Below are 19,416 nucleotides of genomic sequence, written 5' to 3'. Positions count from 1 at the left end.
ATTAAAAAGTTTATGTCATAAAGGAAAATTAAGGGCATTTGGGGGAAGGTACTTAGAATAGAAATGAAACTATATGTATATTAAGTAGGTAATATTAAGTAGGTAATAAATGAAATATGCTTTGCCTATTAAATTTTTTAAGGGTAATTAGCACAGATGAAGAATGTAAGATTCTGAGATATTTAATGGCCTGCCCAATTTCATGCTTATATAGCATACATACATAATGATATAGCCAGGAATGAAACTATTTTATGCAGGTTTCTGAGTTGTATTTCCTCACTGGGCATAATTATTTTTGGAAAACTTACAGGAAGAATCTGATTAATAATTATCTTTTGATCTATGGCTAGTTGATTTCTTTTAATCTATGACCCTATGGTGTATACTGAAATGGACTCCGATCCAAACAAACTCATCATCAGATTTTTTTGAGCCAACTAGCAAAGATTCGGAGAAGGCAATGGCACCCCACTCCAATACTCTTGCCTGGAAAATCCTATGGATGGAGAAGCCTGATAGGCTGCAGTCCATGGGGTCGCCAAGAATCGGACATGATTGAGCGACTTCACTTTCACTTTTCACTTTCATGCTTTGGAGAAGGAAATGGCAACCCACTCCAGTGTTCTTGCCTGGAGAATCCCAGGGGCGGGGGAGCCTGGTGGGCTGCCGTCTCTGGGATCGCACAGAGTCGGACACCTGAAGCAACTTAGCAGCAGCAGCAGCAGCAAAGGTTGCCTAGAACTCTAATTCCTCACATTTCTGACATATCTATAGATAATTCAGATACTTTTGTGAGAGATAAATAAAAATGTTTAGTAATTCCACATCCTTATAACTAGGATGGGCTTTCCTGGTAGCTCAGACTGTACAGAATTCGCCTGCAATGCAAAAGACCTGGGTTCAATTCCTGGGTTGGGAAGATCCCCTGGAGAAGGGAATCATTACCCACTCCAGTATTATAGCCTGGAGAATTCCATGGAGAGAGGAGCCTGGTGGGCTACAGCCCATGGGGTCACAAACAGTTGGACACAATTGAGCAGCTTTCACAGGGCATACCTGGTAGCTCAGCTGGTAAAGAATCCACCTGCAATACAATTCCTGGGTTGAGAAGATCCATTGGAGAAGAGATAGGCTACCCACTCCAGTATTGTTAGGCTTCCCTGGTGGCTCAGAAGGGAATGGCTACTAACTCCAGTATTCTTGCCTGGAGAATCCCATAGACAGAGGAACTTGGTGAGCTACAGTCCATGGGATCGCAAAGAGTCAGACACAACTGAGCAACTAACATAAGCATGAGATAACTAGGATGATTTCCTGAGTGGTGTGATTTTACATTAGTAAGTATAGGATACAGCAGAGTGAGGGAAGTGGGTAAATTATTTGACATCCCTAACACTTATTTTAATGAGAATAGTGAAAAGAAATGCATCACTGGGTTAAAATAAAGATGAGAAAAGACATGTAAAATGGATTGGAAATGCACATAACTCTCATTCAACATATGCTTTCTCCCTTTCTTCATTTCTTTCCCACCCCTGGCTCTTTTCTCCTTCAGTTTTTTCCTTTGGGTTGTGGGAGAATGACCCTTTCTGTGAAAAAATATGAGCAAGGCCCAAAGAAGACACATTTCCATTCTACTCTCAGAGAAAACATTTGATATGACATGGATGAAAGAACAAACAGAAATTTCTCTAAAGTGTTCAAGGGCCGACTGATCCAGTGACAATTTATTTTACTGTATGTGTTTTTATATGTTGGTCACATTCTTTCTAAAGTCTAGAAATAGTATTTCCTTATATTAATGACTTATTTTACAAATAAATGAAAGAAAGATAAAGATGTTTCAAATTCAGGGACTAGATAGTATATTGCAAAATGATTCTGCTTTTTTTTTAAATGGTATGAGCTTTAAAAAAATTTCCATTGCAACTTCTACTGAAAGAAATTTGACTAGCAGGTGAATCTTTCATTTAAGCCTTTTTTTTAATCACTGTGAAGTTACATGGACATGATCTCTTCTTCCTCTTCTTATAACTCAGACTGCAATTATTTAATTATTTTCTTAATTTCTTAAAATTTTTTATTAAATAAAATAGTAACTAGTAGACAAGATATAACAATACTGACTGTAATTGACAACAAATGATTATCATTCTCAGTTTTGGAGATGTTAAAAAAATAAGGAAAAATTAAAATAATCATTTGAGAAAAAATAATTATAATAGAAAGCTTTATTTTGTGGCTAAGCTAGAATAGCAAATTTGGAATAGTAATATTATGATGTGTTCTAGAAATAAGTAAAGTTACATTAAAAACTTGTGAGGTGATGGAAAACTATCTTAATTTGTGAGGAGGAAAAACTGTTATTATGCCCAAGAAGGAAGCCTAAGTTTACTTGTCTGCACCCAACAGGTACATTTTTACTTACATTTTTTTCTCTTTATAAAATTCAAATCTTAACATTTTGTCTTCTAATATTAGAGTAATATTGTGAAGGTCCATGATGTAACCAGAACTTTTACTTCACTGGGGAAAAATCTCTAAAAATATCCTAAAGTACTAAAGAGCCTTGTGATGAGGGTGAAGGAGGAGAGTAAAAAACATAGCTTAATACTAAATATTAAAAAAAAAAAAAAAAACTAAGAACATGGCATCCAGTCCCATCACTTCATAGCAAATAGAAAGGAAAAACATGGAAGCAGTGACAGATTTCCTCTTATTGGACTCTAAAATCACTGCAGATGGTGACTTCAGCCATGAAATTAGAAGATGATCACTTCTTGGCAGGAAAGCTATGACAAACCTATACAGTGTGTTAAAATGCAAAGGCATCACTTTGCCAACAAAGGCCCGTACAGTCAAGGCTATGGTCTTTCCAGTAGTCACGTACAAATGTGAGAGCTGGACAATAAAGAAGGAAGACTGCCAAAGAATTAATGCTTTTGAACTGTGGTGCTGGAGAAGACTCTTGAGAGTCTCTTGGAGAGCAAGGAGATCTCTTTGGAAGGACTGATGCTGAACCTCTAATGCTTTAGCTACCTGATGCGAACAACTGACTCATTAGGAAAGCCCCTGATGCTGAAAAAGATTGAAGACAGAAGGAAAGAGGGTGACAGAGAACAAAATGATTGAATGGCATCACCAATTCACTGGACATGAACTTGGGCAAACTCTGGTGAGGGACAGAGAAGCCTGGCATGCTGCAGTCCATGGGTTGCAAAGAGTCGGACACGACTTGGTGACTGAACAACAACAAGCTCAGCCTGCCTGATATTTGGATAAATATAAATGTTGAATTCAAGAGAAAATATATAAAATAAATTGAAACAAATTACAGATGCCAGCAATAAATTATGGCTAATATTTCCATCTGAAATATTCAGATGGTAAACGTTTTAAGAGCAGCACAGCTTATGATGTGAGTGGAAAAAGTGTGCAATGAAGAAATCAGACTGATATTTCTACCTCATTAAATGGCTCAAAAATACCTAAGATGAAAGAAAAGAAGCTTTGGGAGGTGAGAAGCGCATCTCATCTGCTTTTCAGGAATTTTGCCACCAAACTGGCCCTGCATGGATGACGCACAGATCCTAGGGAACTTGAAAAGGAGAACCAAACTGACAATATATTTGAAAAGTCCTACTAATCTTTTTTTGAATCATGTTATAATTTAGTCATCCTGAAATTGAGAAAGATATTCTGGAGAAATAGCTTTTATGCACATTTTAATAAAAATCCACCTATGTAAGAAACAAAGGATTCTATCATGAGCATAGTTCTTCCCTTGAGGGTTTGATTGAAGGGTGAGAGGCATGAACAAACAAGCTAACAGGCAATTGTGATAAGTACCAAGGCTGCCTCTAGGACCCCACACAAGAGCTTCAGACTGAGGGAGAAAGGGGGTTCTGATGACCACGTCATGTGCCCTGGTATCAGATGCATCCTCTGGAGGCATGATATGGCTGGTAGAGGATGTGATAGGTGCTCTAATTAGGGGAAGGCCAGAGTACTTTGGTGGAGGAGGAAATGGCAACCTACTCCAGTATTCTTACCTGGGAAATCTCAGGAACAGAGGAGCCTGGTGGACTGCAATCAATAGTGTCACAAAGAGTCAGACACAACTGATCATGCATGCATGCAAAGTACTCTGGATGAACAAGCATAACCTTGGAGTCAGAATTATCTGGGAGATGATGCTATCTGAATTAAGAGCAAAAGGATAGGGAGGTGTTTAAAGAAGAATGCATGAGAACAGGGATGGAGATTGGGGAGGACACTGCGTCCGAGTTAGCAAATATTCTTGAGCAGAGAGACCTACAAGCAAGAGAACACATTAAATGCTCTGCAAGTTTCAAGAGAACACAAGCCTCTAAAAAAGAGGTCAGTCTAGAGAGGATATTCCTGATTATTAACAGTCTGTTCTGAGGGAGAAATATCCCTAGAATTCCTTTATTCTCAGGCTATTCTAAGCCAGATGGAGTGCTGGGAAGTCAGTGGAATTTATTTAGCACAACATGTTGCTCAGGCCAAAGAGTGTATTTTGTGCCATTGCTTCTGATGTCCCAGGCAGGATGGGCACTTTACAAAATAAATTTCTTTTTTATTAAAGTATAGTTGATTTTTAATATTGTGTTTCAGAGCTTCTACAGCACAGAGATTCAGTTATACATTATATATATATATATATATATATATATATATATATATATTCTTCAGATTCTCTTTCCGTATAGGTTATTATAAAATATTGAATATAGTTCCCTATGCTATACACTAGGTCCTTGATTATCTATTTTCTATATAGGAGTATGTATATGTTAATCCCAACCTCCTAATTTACACCCCCCCCCCCACTTTCCTTTTCCCTTTGGTAACCATAAATTTGTTTCTATGTCTGTGAGCTTGTTTTGGAAATAAGTTCATTTGTATATATTTTTTAAAATTCCACATACAAGTGATATTGAATGGGATTTATCTTTCTCTGGCTTACTTCATTTAGGGTGATAATCTCTAGGTCCATCCATGTTGCTGCAAATGGCGTTATTTTGTTCTTTTTTATGGTTGAATAATAGTATCTCATTTCATTCATGAGTAATTTCATTTCATTCATGAGTAGTAGTATTTCATGCTGGGAGAAATATCAATAACCTCAGATATGCAGATGACACCACCCTTATGGCAGAAAGTGAAGAGGAACTAAAGAGCTTCTTGATGAAAGTAAAAGAGGAGAGTGAAAAAGTTGGCTTAAAGCTCAACATTCAGAAAACTAAGATCATGGCATCCAGTCCCATCACTCCATGGCAAATAGATGGGAAACAGTGGCTGACTTTATTTTTCTAGGCTCCAAAATCACTGCAGATGGTGACTGCAGCCATGAAATTAAAAGATGCTTACTCCTTGGAAGGAAAGTTATGACCAACCTAGACAGCATATTCAAAAGCAGAGACATTACTTTGCCAACAAAGGTCCATCTAGTCAAGGCTATGGTTTTTCAAGTAGTCATGTATGGATGTGCTGCTGCTGCTGCTGCTAAGTCACTTCAGGCATGTCCGACTCTGTGCGACCCCATAGACGGCAGCCCACCAGGCTCCCCCGTCCCTGGGATTGTCCAGGCAAGAACACTGGAGTGGGTTGCCATTTCCTTCTCCAAAGCATGAAAGTGAAAAGTGAAAGTGAAGTCACTCAGTCAGATCCGACTCTTAGTGACCCCATGGACTGCGGCCTACCAGGCTCCTCCGTCCATGGGATTTTCCAGGCAAGAGTACTGGAGTGGGGTGCCATTGCCTTCTCCTGTATGGATGTGAGAGTTGGAATATAAGGAAAGCTGAGTGCAGAATAATTGATGCTTTTGAACTGTGGTGTTGGAGGAGACTCTTGAGAGTCCCTTGGACTGCATAGAGATCCAACCAGTCCATCCTAAAGGAGATCAGCCCTGAGTGTTCATTGGAAGGACTGATGTTGAAGCTGAAACTCCAATACTTTGGCCACCTGATACAAAGAGCTGACTCATTTGAAAAGACCCTGATGCTGAGAAAGATTGAGGGCAGGAGGAGAAGGGAACAACAGAAGATGAAATGGTTGGATGGCATCACCAACACAATGGACATGGGTTTGGGTGGACTCTGGGAGTTGGTGATGGACAGGGAGGCCTGGCATGCTGTGGTTCATGGGGTCGCAAAGAGTCCGACACAACTGAGCAACTGAACTGAACTGAACTGAATAGTATTTCATGGTTTTTCTCTGTGTGTGTGTACATACGTATGTGTATATATATATATATATTTTTTTATATCACATCTTTATATATTTATCCACTGATAAACAATTAGTTTGCTTCCATTTCTTGGCCATTGTAAATGGTGCTGCAATGTATACTGGGGAGCAATGTATCTTTTAAAATTATGGTTTTCTCTGGATATATGCCCAGGAGTAGGGTTTCAGAATCATATTGTAGATCTATTTTTAGATTTTACTGCTACTGCTGCTAAGTCGATTCAGTCGTGTCTGACTCTGTGCGACCCCAGAGACGGCAGCCCACCAGGCTCCCCCGTCCCTGGGATTCTCCAGGCAAGAACACTGGAGTGGGTTGCCATTTCCTTCTCCAATGCATGAAAGTGAAAAGTGAAAAGTGAAAGGGAAGTCGCTCAGTCGTGTTCGACTCTTAGCGACCCCATGGACTGCAGCCCACCAGGCTCCTTCGTCCATGGGATTTTCCAGGCAAGAGTACTGGAGTGGGTGCCATTGCCTAAAGGAACCCACATATTGTTCTCCATATGGCAGTTTACATTCTCACCAGCAGGGTAGGAGAGGTCCCTTTTCTCCACACCTCCCTCGACCCCCAGCCTTTGTTATTTGATGATGGTCATTCTGACCAGTGTGAGGTGATACCTCATAATAATTTTGATTTTCATTTCTCTAGTAGTTAGTGATGTGGAGCATATTTTCCTGTGCTTTTTGGTCATCTGTATGCCTTCTTTAGAGAAATGTCTATTTAGACCTTCTGCCCATTTTTTGCTTGGGTTGTTTAGAGTTTTTTTTTTTTTTTCTTTTAATATTGAGCTGTATGAGCTGTTTGTCATAAAAAGTAAAGTGAATGTAACTCAGTCGTGTCCTACTCTTTGCGATCCATGGAATTGTTCAGGCCAGAATACCGGAGTGGGTAGCCTTTCCCTTCTCCAGGTGATCTTCCCAACCCAGGGATCAAACCTAGGTCTCCTACTTTGCAGGCAGAGTCTTTACCAGCTGAGCTACAAGTGAAGCCCATTTGTCATAAGAAAGAACAAAATTTTGCCATTTGCAGCAACATAGACGGACTTGGAGGACAACATGCTAAAAAAGTGAAGCCAGACAGAAAGACAAATATTGTATGATATCACATATCTGTGGAATCTAAAAAATATAACAAACTAGTGAATAAGATAAAAAAGAAGCAGACTCACAGATACAGAGAACCAACCAGTGGTTACCAGCGGGGAGAGGGAAGGGGATAGGAGCAATATAGAGATAAGGGATTTTTAAAAAGGGGGAGTTATTATGGGATTATCTAAAATCACATTGTGTGAACCCTTCAAAAACTGTAAAGCACTATGGAATTTAAATACTCTTTAATTCAAATAAATAAACTTTCAAGTTAAAATCATCATCAGCCAGTATCTCTTAGCTGATGTTCAGCTCTTCAGGGGCCCAATGCACCATCTCTGCCATTTGCACAGCCACAAACCTCAGTTCAGCTGAAGAAGCAAAAATGAACATCTCTTCTTTTTTCGGTTTCACCAATTTCATGACCGTGCCCCCTTCAAGGTGGGTAATTTCTAATGTGATCAGTTTAATGCTAACTTAATGCATAGTCATTAAGATGAAACAAAATATCCTTTTTAAAATCATCTATCAATACACAAAGAAAACACTTTTAAAAATAATATAATAGCTAACCAAATATCACTATATATTTGATGTTTTAGACTCTATGAAACTTAGTTAAGTGACTAGATATATAAATCAGAAAATAAAGAAAGAAAGGAAAGGAAGAAAGGAAGTTATTTTGCATCTATTATCACTGTATGTCAGTATTTTTAATTTTTTAACACAAATTTCAATGTGAGTCAGAAAAGGATACTTGTAATTATTGTTTACGTCAGCAGATGCTGGCCAAGGTTTATACAAACTTCAGCCCTTTTATTACATGAAAGAAATGTGTTATCTCAAAATCTCAAGTTACATCAGTAATTGATGAGTAGATAATATGAGAAATAGATTCTAATTCACAGAGAAGTTTAACATTGGGTACCTGATTACCTTTCCCTACAGTTATTTACCAATTCACAGTCCAACCAAAGAGCTTCTTTCTACATCTTTCCTAACACAGAGGTGTTCCACTTTCCCCAACCCCAACATTTTCATCTTTGTCTCATAGATGGAAATGTTCGTAATAACCTAATTGAATGATGTTTTGTGCAAGATATTAAGCTAATAACTTTTCATGCCATTTAATCACTTTAAGGGCACTATTATTAGTTCCATATTATATGTGAGGAGTCAGTTTTAGAGAAGCTCAGAGAATTACTTGCAGTTGCACAGCTATTTAAGTTGTGGAACTGAGATTCAAAGCCACAGAGCTGGGTCTTTGGGATCCAAACTCTTAATCACTTGGTTGAACTTTTTCCTAGTATTGCTTTTTAAGTCACACTTATTTGACTACTAGTGAGATTGAACATCTATTTATGAAGAATTCTATCTCCAAATCCCCTTGAAGGAGAGTCAGTTTAACACAGTTATTGAAAGCATTTAACTTGATAACAGCCTCCTGGATTCATATCTGGCTTTTCCACTTACTAACCACAGCCATAAACAAACTGCTCTCTGCAATAAAGATAGCATATGCCTATCTTCTAAGGTTGTGGTAAAGAGTAGATGTGATAGATAATGTATCAAATGCTTAACTAAGTGACTGGTACAATGTAAGCAAATTAAAAAAATATGAAAGGTACCTAATAATATGTTATTGTTCATGCTGTAAGAAAGTGTATCAAACTAAAAGGCTTGGCAATAAGAGCAAATATTGTTGGGGTCAGAAAATAGAACCAGGACTGTTTTTGTGCTTGTCTGTTTATTCCTTACGGTCTATGTGCCTATTATTCTTTCATTCACAACCTTAAAAAGCATTATAATCATCTAATTGCCACCTGATTGCACCTGTTATTCCTGGGATTAAACCAAAAAGACCAGATTCATTGACTGATTTCATGTTTATTGATTTCAAACCCTATGCTAGACATTGTGATAGGCAGAACCCTGGGTCTGTCAGCTGTGTTATCATTAATATAAAAGCTACATGTTAGTGGCTGAATAGTACTGTAAACTTAAATTGACCAAGTAGTCTAATAATAAGTTAAAAACTATTATTACACAATTTCATACAATCCCTTAGAAAGTTTGGGTGAATGTACTCAGATTTCTTTTAGAGGTTCACGAACATGACACATTTTTCTTTTTCCTCAGGGCTCATCAACATACCTGCAGTGGCCCTTGGAATATTCTCCGGGGGAATAGTTATGAAAAAATTCAGAATCAGTATTTGTGGTGCTGCAAAACTTTACTTGGGATCATCGGTCCTTGGGTACCTCCTATTCCTTTCTCTGTTTGCACTGGGCTGTGAAAACTCTGATGTGGCTGGATTAACTATCTCCTACCAAGGGTATGTTTACTTATTAAGTAATCAGAGATCAGCTTGGTTAATCAAATTAATTATTATGTTTCAAAATAAGATAATATAAATTATTAAGAATCATAGCTATGTAAAGGAATTATTATTTTATTGTGGAAGAATGGACAATGCTTATAACGTGGAAGCTGTTATTGTCACCAAAATCTGTCATTTCCTTTGAATCTGAAAGTAGAAGCAAATATTAAAAAATACCAAATCCACATCTTTCTTTAGGGAAGCAACCTGATAGTCGAAAATACAGACCTTGAATTTTGCTTCTCTATTCTTAGTGAAGTGATACTGTATGAGTTATTTAATCTAGCCTCAATGTTAGTATTTTAAAAACAGAAATAACAACTGCCTTTTAAGGTTTTGTACGGCAAGATAACAGAGAAGGCGATGGCACCCCACTCCAGTACTCTTGCCTGGAAAATCCCATGGACAGAGGAGACTGGTAGGCTGCAGTCCATGGGGTCACAAAGAGTCAGACACAGCTGAGAGACTTCACTTTCACTTTTTACTTTCATGCATTGGAGAAGGAAATGGCAACCCACTCCATTATTCTTGCCTGGAGAATCCCAGGGACAGGGGGAGCCTCGTGGGCTGCCGTCTCTGGGGTCGCACAGAGTCAGACACGACTGAAGTAACTTAGCAGCAGCAGCAGCAAGGCAAGATAATACATGTGAAAGGGATTAGCACTTACCCAGCACAAAACTGAAGTGTCATTCTTGGAAACAATTGTAGTTTTTTTTTTCCTTTGAACACCTAGATACTTAGAAAACTGGAATGGTTTCTATGCTACACTTTATAGTCTTTGTCATTCAAGTCAAGGGAAATTGAAGGCGAAAATGGCTATCCCTCAACCCGGTGACGAACATGCAGCTCTTTGCAGTAGATTACGGGAGTATTTACTGATGTGTTTAGATTTATGCCATTCTGTGTGGGGGTAGCAATTAGATTTCTAAGTTTCCAGAGTCTAAAAGCTGGGTCTTGAAGAAACTACTTCATCCTTCCCCTTCAAGAATCCTCGCTATCACTCTGTCTCGGCACCCGAGTTCCCAGAGACAGTTCTCTTCATCCTCCTACCTATCTATATGTCATTTGTTTAAAAAAAAAAAAAAAGTATTGAGCTGCTACAGGTTGCCAAGCCAGCCTCCCTGATTTTATCTGCCTGGCTGCTAAAACTCTACCTGTTGGCTCACAGGTCAACCATCCTGATAATATATTCTGTTTCCTGATGATTCAGTTGCTTCTTGCTCACTGCTTGCTCTCCAGCCTCTTTCCACATTTATCTGTCTGGTGTTCATGTTCCAACACCTTCATTAACCTAGCTTCTCCTGTTGTTACATACATACTCAGTCATGTCTGACTCTTTGCAACCTCATGGACTACAGCCCACCTGGCTCCTCAGTCCTTGGGACTTTCCTGGCAAGAATACTGAAATGAGTTGCCATTTCCTCCTCCAGGGGATCTTCCCAACTCAGGGATTGAACCCACATGTCTTGCATTGCAAGCAGATTCTATACCACTGAGCCACAAGGGAAGCCCACATCAATTATACTTTTTGTCCTCTAAAGTGTTCAGGAAAATTAGTGAATGCAAAGTTCATATAACATTGCTTCTGGGAGTTGTCACAGCAAGAGTTAGACTTAACAGAGTGTATTGTTGCCTTGGTAACATTGAACAATATAGATCAAGAATGTTAGTTATAAACAGGAATTGCAAGAAGATTCTGGAGAGAGTAGAAGTCCTGTGCCATGTTTTCCTATTCCTAAGATCCTCATGGTGGATGGACAGTGGTCAAGTACTTTATATTTTGGAATTTAACAAACACCTTACCTTTTTATCATCTCACTTCTATCTTAAGATGCCTTTATGAAGTTTTGTTACCCTCATTTAAAGAACTGAGATTAGAAAGTTTAACTTCCTTCCAGTACAATGTTTTTTTCTATTGCATTGTGCTATCTCTAAGCCAAAAGCAAATACAGAAGTAGACAACAGACAAATTTTGAGATTTACATTAAAAATATACTCAGATGATAATAAGATTCAATATTCTTAAACAAACAAAAAAACTTCATTGAGTACTAGGTCCCTGAAAGCAGTTCGCCTTGAAAGACTGTAAGTACCGTGTAATAATGCTATCGTTGTTTAAAACTCCTCTTCTGAAATTGCTTTCCATATTTTTAAGAATATTCTCAACAACGGCAAGGATTTAACCTCCAAAACTATCTTTGTTATTGGAAGCAACCAAAGAAAAGGCAACATCTCTGGAGAAATCTCTCCCCTCCCACCACAACTATTTTGAAAGAAAAATCTCATAAATATAAACTTTCTGGCATATTTTATAAAGCTAATAATTAAAATTTTAAATAATGACTCTACTGTCAACACATTCTTCAGGAAACATATATGCAATTAATTTCTGCTTCAAGATTGTCCTAAGTGATAAATTTAATGTTACCTTCAGCAATATAAAAGAATTGACTATATAAAATAAACATGCTCTCCAGGGTTTATCCAGAGTTTCTTTGTTCCACAATGTTGGTTTGATTCCAGACATTCATTCAGGATCAATACAGAGAAGCTTTAGATATGATAGTGCAAGAAATTTCTCTTCTGCAATGATGAGAATTAAGTCTGATGCCCAAGACAAGAACTTAGAATCCAGAGTCCTGGAAGGGTTTGTCACTGACAAACATTGTGAATTTGAGCAAGTTATCTGCCTACTTTGACCCTGAATTTCCTGATTTTCCCAATAAGAAGTTAACCTAGATCATCCCCACTGTTCTTTCAGCTCTAATCTTCTATTATCTTGGCTCTACAGTATCCATAGTGGCCTGATTCTAAGTTTTCAAAGACGCACATTTGTACTTTCAGATACAGCAAAACAGTCTCAGTTAAAACTTCATGCCTTAGAGAAGAGAATAAGATAAAATATCCCCGGGTGACCTGGGTGACTTCTTAGGAGACCTAGTTAAATAGCCTCTCATTCTGCTAGAAGAAATCTCAAAAGTATTTTGTCTTTACATTTGGGGTGACCAAATCCATAGTAGTTCTACAAGATGGAATATTGTATGAGAGTTTGTTATTATATTGATACATAGTAAGAGTAATGTCATAAATTGCTCTTGAAGTTTATTCTGTTTTTCTATTTTGATAATTTTTTCCAAATCCATCATAATATAGAAAAATATTGTAACATTCTAGAGTCAGTTGCTGCTGCTGCTGCTGCTAAGTTGCTTCAGTCGTGTCCGACTCTGTGCGATCCCCATAGACTGCAGCCCACCAGGCTTCCCCGTCCCTGGGATTGTCCAGGCAAAAACACTGGAGTGGGTTGCCATTTCCTTCTCCAATGCATGAAAGTGAAAAGTGAAAGTGAAGTCGCTCAGTTGTGTCTGACTCTTATCGACCCCATGGACTGCAGCCCACCAGGCTCCTCCATCCATGGGATTTTCCAGGCAAGAGTACTGGAGTGGGGTGCCATTGCCTCAGCCAAGACAAGAATATCATGTAAAGTGGTAAACCTCTAAAGGTAATGATCAAAAGAAAGCTGTCTAAGAGTGAATTCACATTTAATGATGAGAAGCTGATATTTCTGATGACAGTTGTGTTCCCCCAGGCAAAATTTGTTGGCATTGCCATTTACATACCCAAGAACATTGATTTTTGAAAATATTAGGGTACTGCCTACTAAAAGGTAGTATTTTATATCATTACATTTTTTTTCCAGAACCAAACCTGTCTCTTATCATGAACGAGCTCTCTTTTCAGACTGCAACTCAAGATGCAAATGTTCAGAGACAAAATGGGAACCCATATGTGGTGAGAATGGAATCACGTATGCATCGGCTTGTCTTGCTGGTTGTCAAACCACCACCGGGAGTGGAAAGACTACTGTAAGAAACCTTCTTTAAAATGTGTGCCCCTGGGCGTGCAACAGTGCTTAACTATACAACCCTATGGGGGCTCAGGGACCAACCCAGGAGCAGACCACATTGATAGAATCCATGCTGTTTACTCTGCCTTCGTTCTTTTGTGCGGCGACAGGAAATAAAAGCATCACTAGTAGAATTACAGTTGTTGGAAGAATTGGGGTCAGAATGAGAATAATGAAACAGGCTGGACGAACTTTGTAATTATGTAATCTAGTTCTCTTATTTTACTAGTAAGGAATATTAGCCTCAATTGAGAAACTCTCAGCCATAAGATCATTTAATAACATCTGCCTTGGGCTCCATGTCTCCTGATCCCATGACCAGTGGTCCTTGCAGGTTTTGGAGGACAGGACAAATAGAGGCCAGTATAAGGAAGGTTAGCCCAAAAAGTCTAGACCCAGGGGTCAGAAATCCAGAGGAGGCTGATGGTTCTGAGACAGCTCTGCCTGAGATATCAAGCCAATTTGTGTAATGATGAAAAGAGTAGATGGCTGGAATCAAGGATTCCTATAGAATGTAAGAGGAAGACAGGGTTGGAAATACAGGTAGAAAACCAGTTGTGAAGAGTATCATGTACTTCAATTAAGTGTACTATGTACTTCATTAACAGATTCATTCTTCTAATCACACCTTTACAGCCCTGTCCCTAACAGACTCTTCCTTATACTCATTGTGTATAAGCCACAGTGGTCAGATGGCTTTCTGCTTGTGACTGATGAAATCTACCCGTATTTGATAGCCCCAGAGAGCTGAAAATTAAACCACACATATATTTACGTATTCTTATCCACTAGATTAAGAATGCTTGGGCAACCACTTCTATAGACAGTCTCATGCTTGTTGATTTTCCATTTACTGTTATTTTGACATTTTATTCAGAGAAGAATGGATTGGTCTCTAGCAACACTGATATTAAGACCACCCACCCATCTGAAATCTGAGCTTTAACATTCCCTTCCTTTTCTTCCTTCTTGTCTTTCCTCCACCCAACCCCCAAGTTTGGCCACTATACTCTTTGGCCTAAACCACTTGAAGGATTTTCTTTTCTTTTACTTTGGATTTGCTTTTTTTAAATTGAAGTATAATTGATTTACAATGTTGTGTTAATTACTGCAGTACAGCAAAGTGATTCAGTTATATATACATTCTTAAAATAGTTTTCCATATGATTTATCATAGGATATAAATATAGTTCTCTGTGCTATACAGTACGACCTTGTTGTTTATCCACCCTATATATAAAAACTTACATCTGCTAACCCCAGCCCCTACTCTATCCCTTCCCCAACACCCTCCTCCCTTGGCAACCGCCAATCTGTTCTCAATGTCCATGTTTCTGCTTCATAGATCGTTGAATTTTTGTCATATTTTAGAGTCCACATGTATGTGGTAACATATAGTACTTTTCTTTCTGTTTCTGATTTAACTTTATTTAGTGTGATAATCTCTAGTTGCACTGAAAGTTCTTTCTTAACTGGAGCTTCCATTTATTGAAAATGTTGCATGCCAGGGACTAAGGGAAGTGCTTTAATAAAATATTTAGACATCATAATACTCAAGTGATTGGGTATTATTTTACTTATTTTGCTCATGTGAGAATTAAAGCATTAAGATATAAGGAATCTGCCTAAACTTATGTATCTGGTGAGAGGCAAAGTCAAGATTCAAAAGCTTTTTACCTGACACTCAAAACAAAATAAAAAATCCTATATTGCTATTCCTCTTCGAAAAGGAAACACCACTATTATTTCATTTTTTACCTAAAAATTCACAAAGTCTTTTGTAATAAAAAAAAATGACAACTCATTACATGTACACATTCACACATGAAACTTACAGAAATAAACAATGAGAGATTATGAAAGTTGCCTCTTTATCCAAGATTTAGTTGGGTTTTACTTATCAAGGTTTTTCTTTCCTTCTCATAATCACTATATATTCTTTGATATCTTCAAACTGTGCCCATTTATTTAACAAATTTTTACTAAGCACTTAAATTGAGGGCCTATTGTTAAGCCTACATGTACAATGATAGGAGAAGGCAGTGGCAACCCTCTCCAGTACTCTTGCCTGGAAAATCCCATGGACGGAGGAGCCTGGTAGGCTGCAGTCCATGATGTCGCTAAGAGTCAGACACGACTGAGCGACTTCACTTTCACTTTTCACTTTCATGCATTGGAGAAGGAAATGGCAACCCACTCCAGTGTTCTTGCCTGGAGAATCCCAGGGATGGGGAAGCCTGGTGGGCTACCGTCTATGGAGTCACACAGAGTCGGACAAGACTGAAGTGACTTAGCAGCAGCAGCAGCAGCAGTACAATGATAACAAAGCAAAGAGTTTCTGCCAGAAGTTATATTCTAGTGGGGATATGTAGTTTAGAATTAAATGGTTATATAATATCTTGATAAAAAGTAATAAATGCTGTGAGGAAAACAAGTTAGAATAACAGTGTGGAGAGATGGAGGTACTGTTTTGAATGGGTGGTTTTGAAAGCTCTCTCTAATGAACTATCTGAGCAGAGACCTGAAGTGTATGTGCCAACCATGTAACCCCCTAGAAAAATTACCCAACAGAGAAAGCAGGAAGACCATGAGGCCTGCCTGGACTCACAACGTTTGAGGGCTGGCAAGGGTCCCCTGAGAACTCATGAAGTAGAGGGAGAAGGGGAAGATCACGGAGCAATGAGATCAGAGTGGGATTGAGGAAGTGCATCGTGGATAGTGTGGAAGCCGCTCTAAGGACTTGGGATTTTATCCAAGTACAATGAGAAGCCATTGGAAAGTTGAGAATAGTGAAGCAATCTGACTGCCATTTTTAAAGTCTCAATTGGGTTATTGGAGAAAAGAGACCAGAGCCAGGTAAGAGTAGAAACAGGTCAAGCACAAAGAGACCATGGTGGCTTAGATTTAGATGTGGTAGGAGGAAGGTAAGGTAGCATTGGATTTGGTGAGATTTGCTTAGAGATGTTCAGTAGGATCAATAGTTTGTAGACCATCTGCTCTTTGGGTACTGAAATGTTTTCTCTCTCGATTTCACTTTGCTTGATACAGTCTAACACAGAAAAATAAAATTTTCCCCACTATTTGTGTTATAAATGTATACTATAAAATCATTTAAAATAAATTTTTGTCTTTAATGTTATATACTATTTACCTCCATAATTGGATTTTTCCCTACTGTGTTACAGGTATTTAATAACTGTACCTGTGTGGGACTTGCAGCCTCAAAATCAGGAAATTCCACAGGCATGGTGGGCAGATGTCAAAAAGATAATGGATGTGCCAAAATGTTTCTGTATTTCCTCGTAATTGCAGTCATCACATCCTATACTTTGTCTGTAGGCGGGATACCTGGATACATATTGCTTCTGAGGTGAACCTTGAATCTCCTGCCCCAATTTTAATAGAAGACACCCCGTGACCATCTACAGCGGTGACTTCCAACGCTGCTCTGTGGAGTCGTGATTCCTTACAGCACTCTCAGGAAACTTGTTCCACTTTTATGCTTTTCTCCCTTTAGGTTTTTATTCAAAAATGTGGTTGGATAGGAATTTTTTCTATTGTAATATAATTTATGCTTGAACATTTTTTTATTGGCTCTCCTCTCACAAATCAATGCAATATACACATAAATTTAGATGTTAAAATACTAGTTTTATAACGAGTATTCTCAGTGGTAAAAGTTTCCTCCTCTTTGAATTAGTATTGGAATTTTTACTGTTATACAACTGATCAAAATCACATAAAGATATTACAAATTGTTAAACATGAAAAGTCACTGTTTATTGTAAGTCAATCTTTTATGAGATGGATTAGGTGACTGAAATTAATTCACACATCAAAGGATTATTTTTCTAAATGAAGCTAATCAAAATAGCATATATATTTTTAATTTCCCACAGCTTATATTATAGAAATTGATTAGGAATATTTATATAAAATAGGACCAAACATCCACAAATCTGTTTTCATAAAAGGGTTTTTTAAAAATTATTTATTAGTTATTAAATTTTGGGCTGTGGCACAAGGCATGCAAGATCTTAGTTCCCCAAACATGCATCCCCTTCCCTAGATCACCAGGGAAGCCCCTCATAAAAGGATTTAATGGGAACATAAGATCTTGGTGCTTTCAAATGGAAGCATAGGTTTAGTGGGAAAGCATTACACCAGAAGTCTCAGACCAGGATCATTCTCCGCAGGTACCTGTTTCTTCAACCTTTTCTTATGTAGTGCCAAGTAGTCACCTGGGCCTCATGAATAAACAGGTGAACAGAGGAAGAGTTTTCCTCACCACCAGCCCATAAATGAACCACACTTTATTTTGATGCTAGAAAGAAACATGTTTGCTTAAAGGAGAAAAGTTGTAATTTTTGATTATTTTAAAGCAGAGATTAAATATTACGCGTATGAAGAATTTACTACCATGGTCAACACTCAGTAGTTATCATATATCCTCATGGTTATTGCTATTAAAATCCATCAGTTCAAGCTACATGTGCATACAAGGTCGCTATGTTGTCTCCAGCTCGGACACCTCATGGACTATAGCCTACAAGGCTTCTCTGCCCATGGGAGTTCCAAGGCAAGAATGTTGGAATGGGTTGCCACTTCCTTCTCCAGCAGAACTTCCCAAGCCAGGGATCGAACCAGGATCTCCTGCATTGACAGGCAGATTCTTTACCACGACCAGGAAAGTCCCAATTCAAGTTATACAGTCATTTTATTAAAGATGCTCCTGTTATTTTAGACAATCTTGTACATGGCTGGTAAATTCAGATCCACACTACTTACCAAAAGCACTCAGCATGTCACAGTGATTTTAATTTAACTTAAGTCAGTAGGGTCCCATGGTTTTAAACCAAAACCCACAAAAACTAGCTATAGTTCATTAATCCTTTATTGTGCCCCATAATCTTACAAATTGTTAGAATTATTCCCTGTCTTTGCTACTGTACTAATAAAATTTGATTTTACTTTACCTAACACCATTTGAATATGTCATGTAAGTGATTTATCTTTTAGAAATATTAACTAAAAATCCAATACATTGCATATAATGGAACATGGCTTCTACATAATTTGCTTTCCCTATGCTAGAATATGTGTATTCTCCATAAATGCTACTTGAATTCTGAGATTCTACATTCAGTAGCCAAAAAATAATAATAATAATAATGACTAAATTAAAAAAAATATTATACAAAAAAGATTTGTGGATGTTTGGTCCTATTTTCTTTCCTAACCAATTTCTATTATATAAGCTGTGGGAAATTAAAAATACATACAATATTTTGATTAGTTTAATTTTAGAGAAACCTAGTGGTAATCCTTTGACATGTGAATTAATTTCAAAGTAACCTAATCCACCTCATTAAAGACTGATTTATAATAAACTGACTTTACTATATGCTTTAATGTACTATTTTTTGTAATAGTGCGTTTATTGTTTATAGGTGCATTAAACCACAACTTAAGTCTTTTGCCCTGGGTATCTACACCTTAGCAGTAAGAGTTCTTGGTAAGTATAATCTATGCTTAAATTGTTGTAGCCATTATATTTTAATTGTCTTCTAAATATTTTTACAGAATTATGACACATAACTAAATGATGTAGGTAGTAGATTCATGTTCTTCTAATTTTCTTCCCCCCTTTATGTCTTTCTTCTCTCCCTCTTTTCCAAGAATACTCTCTTCCTTTTTTCCAGAAATATTTATTGAGAATCAATGATGTACCCATAATAAAGTGATCTTATGAGAGTAATGACATTTTTTA

The 19,416-nt window shown here is 37.8% G+C and overlaps 1 protein-coding gene across 5 annotated transcripts in view; it reads left to right on the top strand.

The window, feature by feature from the left end:
• SLCO1C1 (solute carrier organic anion transporter family member 1C1) overlaps positions 1-19,416 on the top strand; it is an 86,723-nt gene that overhangs the window by 52,892 nt on the left and 14,415 nt on the right. For all 5 annotated transcript variants that reach the window (XM_015471233.3, XM_005206940.5, XM_010805405.3 and 2 more), the window contains 4 exons: positions 9,502-9,697; positions 13,440-13,605; positions 16,832-17,016; positions 19,097-19,161. In XM_015471233.3, coding sequence (XP_015326719.2) covers positions 9,502-9,697; positions 13,440-13,605; positions 16,832-17,016; positions 19,097-19,161 — 612 coding nt within the window. The remainder of the gene's footprint in view (positions 1-9,501; positions 9,698-13,439; positions 13,606-16,831; positions 17,017-19,096; positions 19,162-19,416) is intronic.

Source organism: Bos taurus, chromosome 5, assembly GCF_002263795.3.
Source record: "Bos taurus isolate L1 Dominette 01449 registration number 42190680 breed Hereford chromosome 5, ARS-UCD2.0, whole genome shotgun sequence".
NCBI lineage: Eukaryota > Metazoa > Chordata > Mammalia > Artiodactyla > Bovidae > Bos > Bos taurus.
Note: the sequence above shows the minus strand (reverse complement) of the source record. Positions and strands in the feature narration are given on the sequence as shown.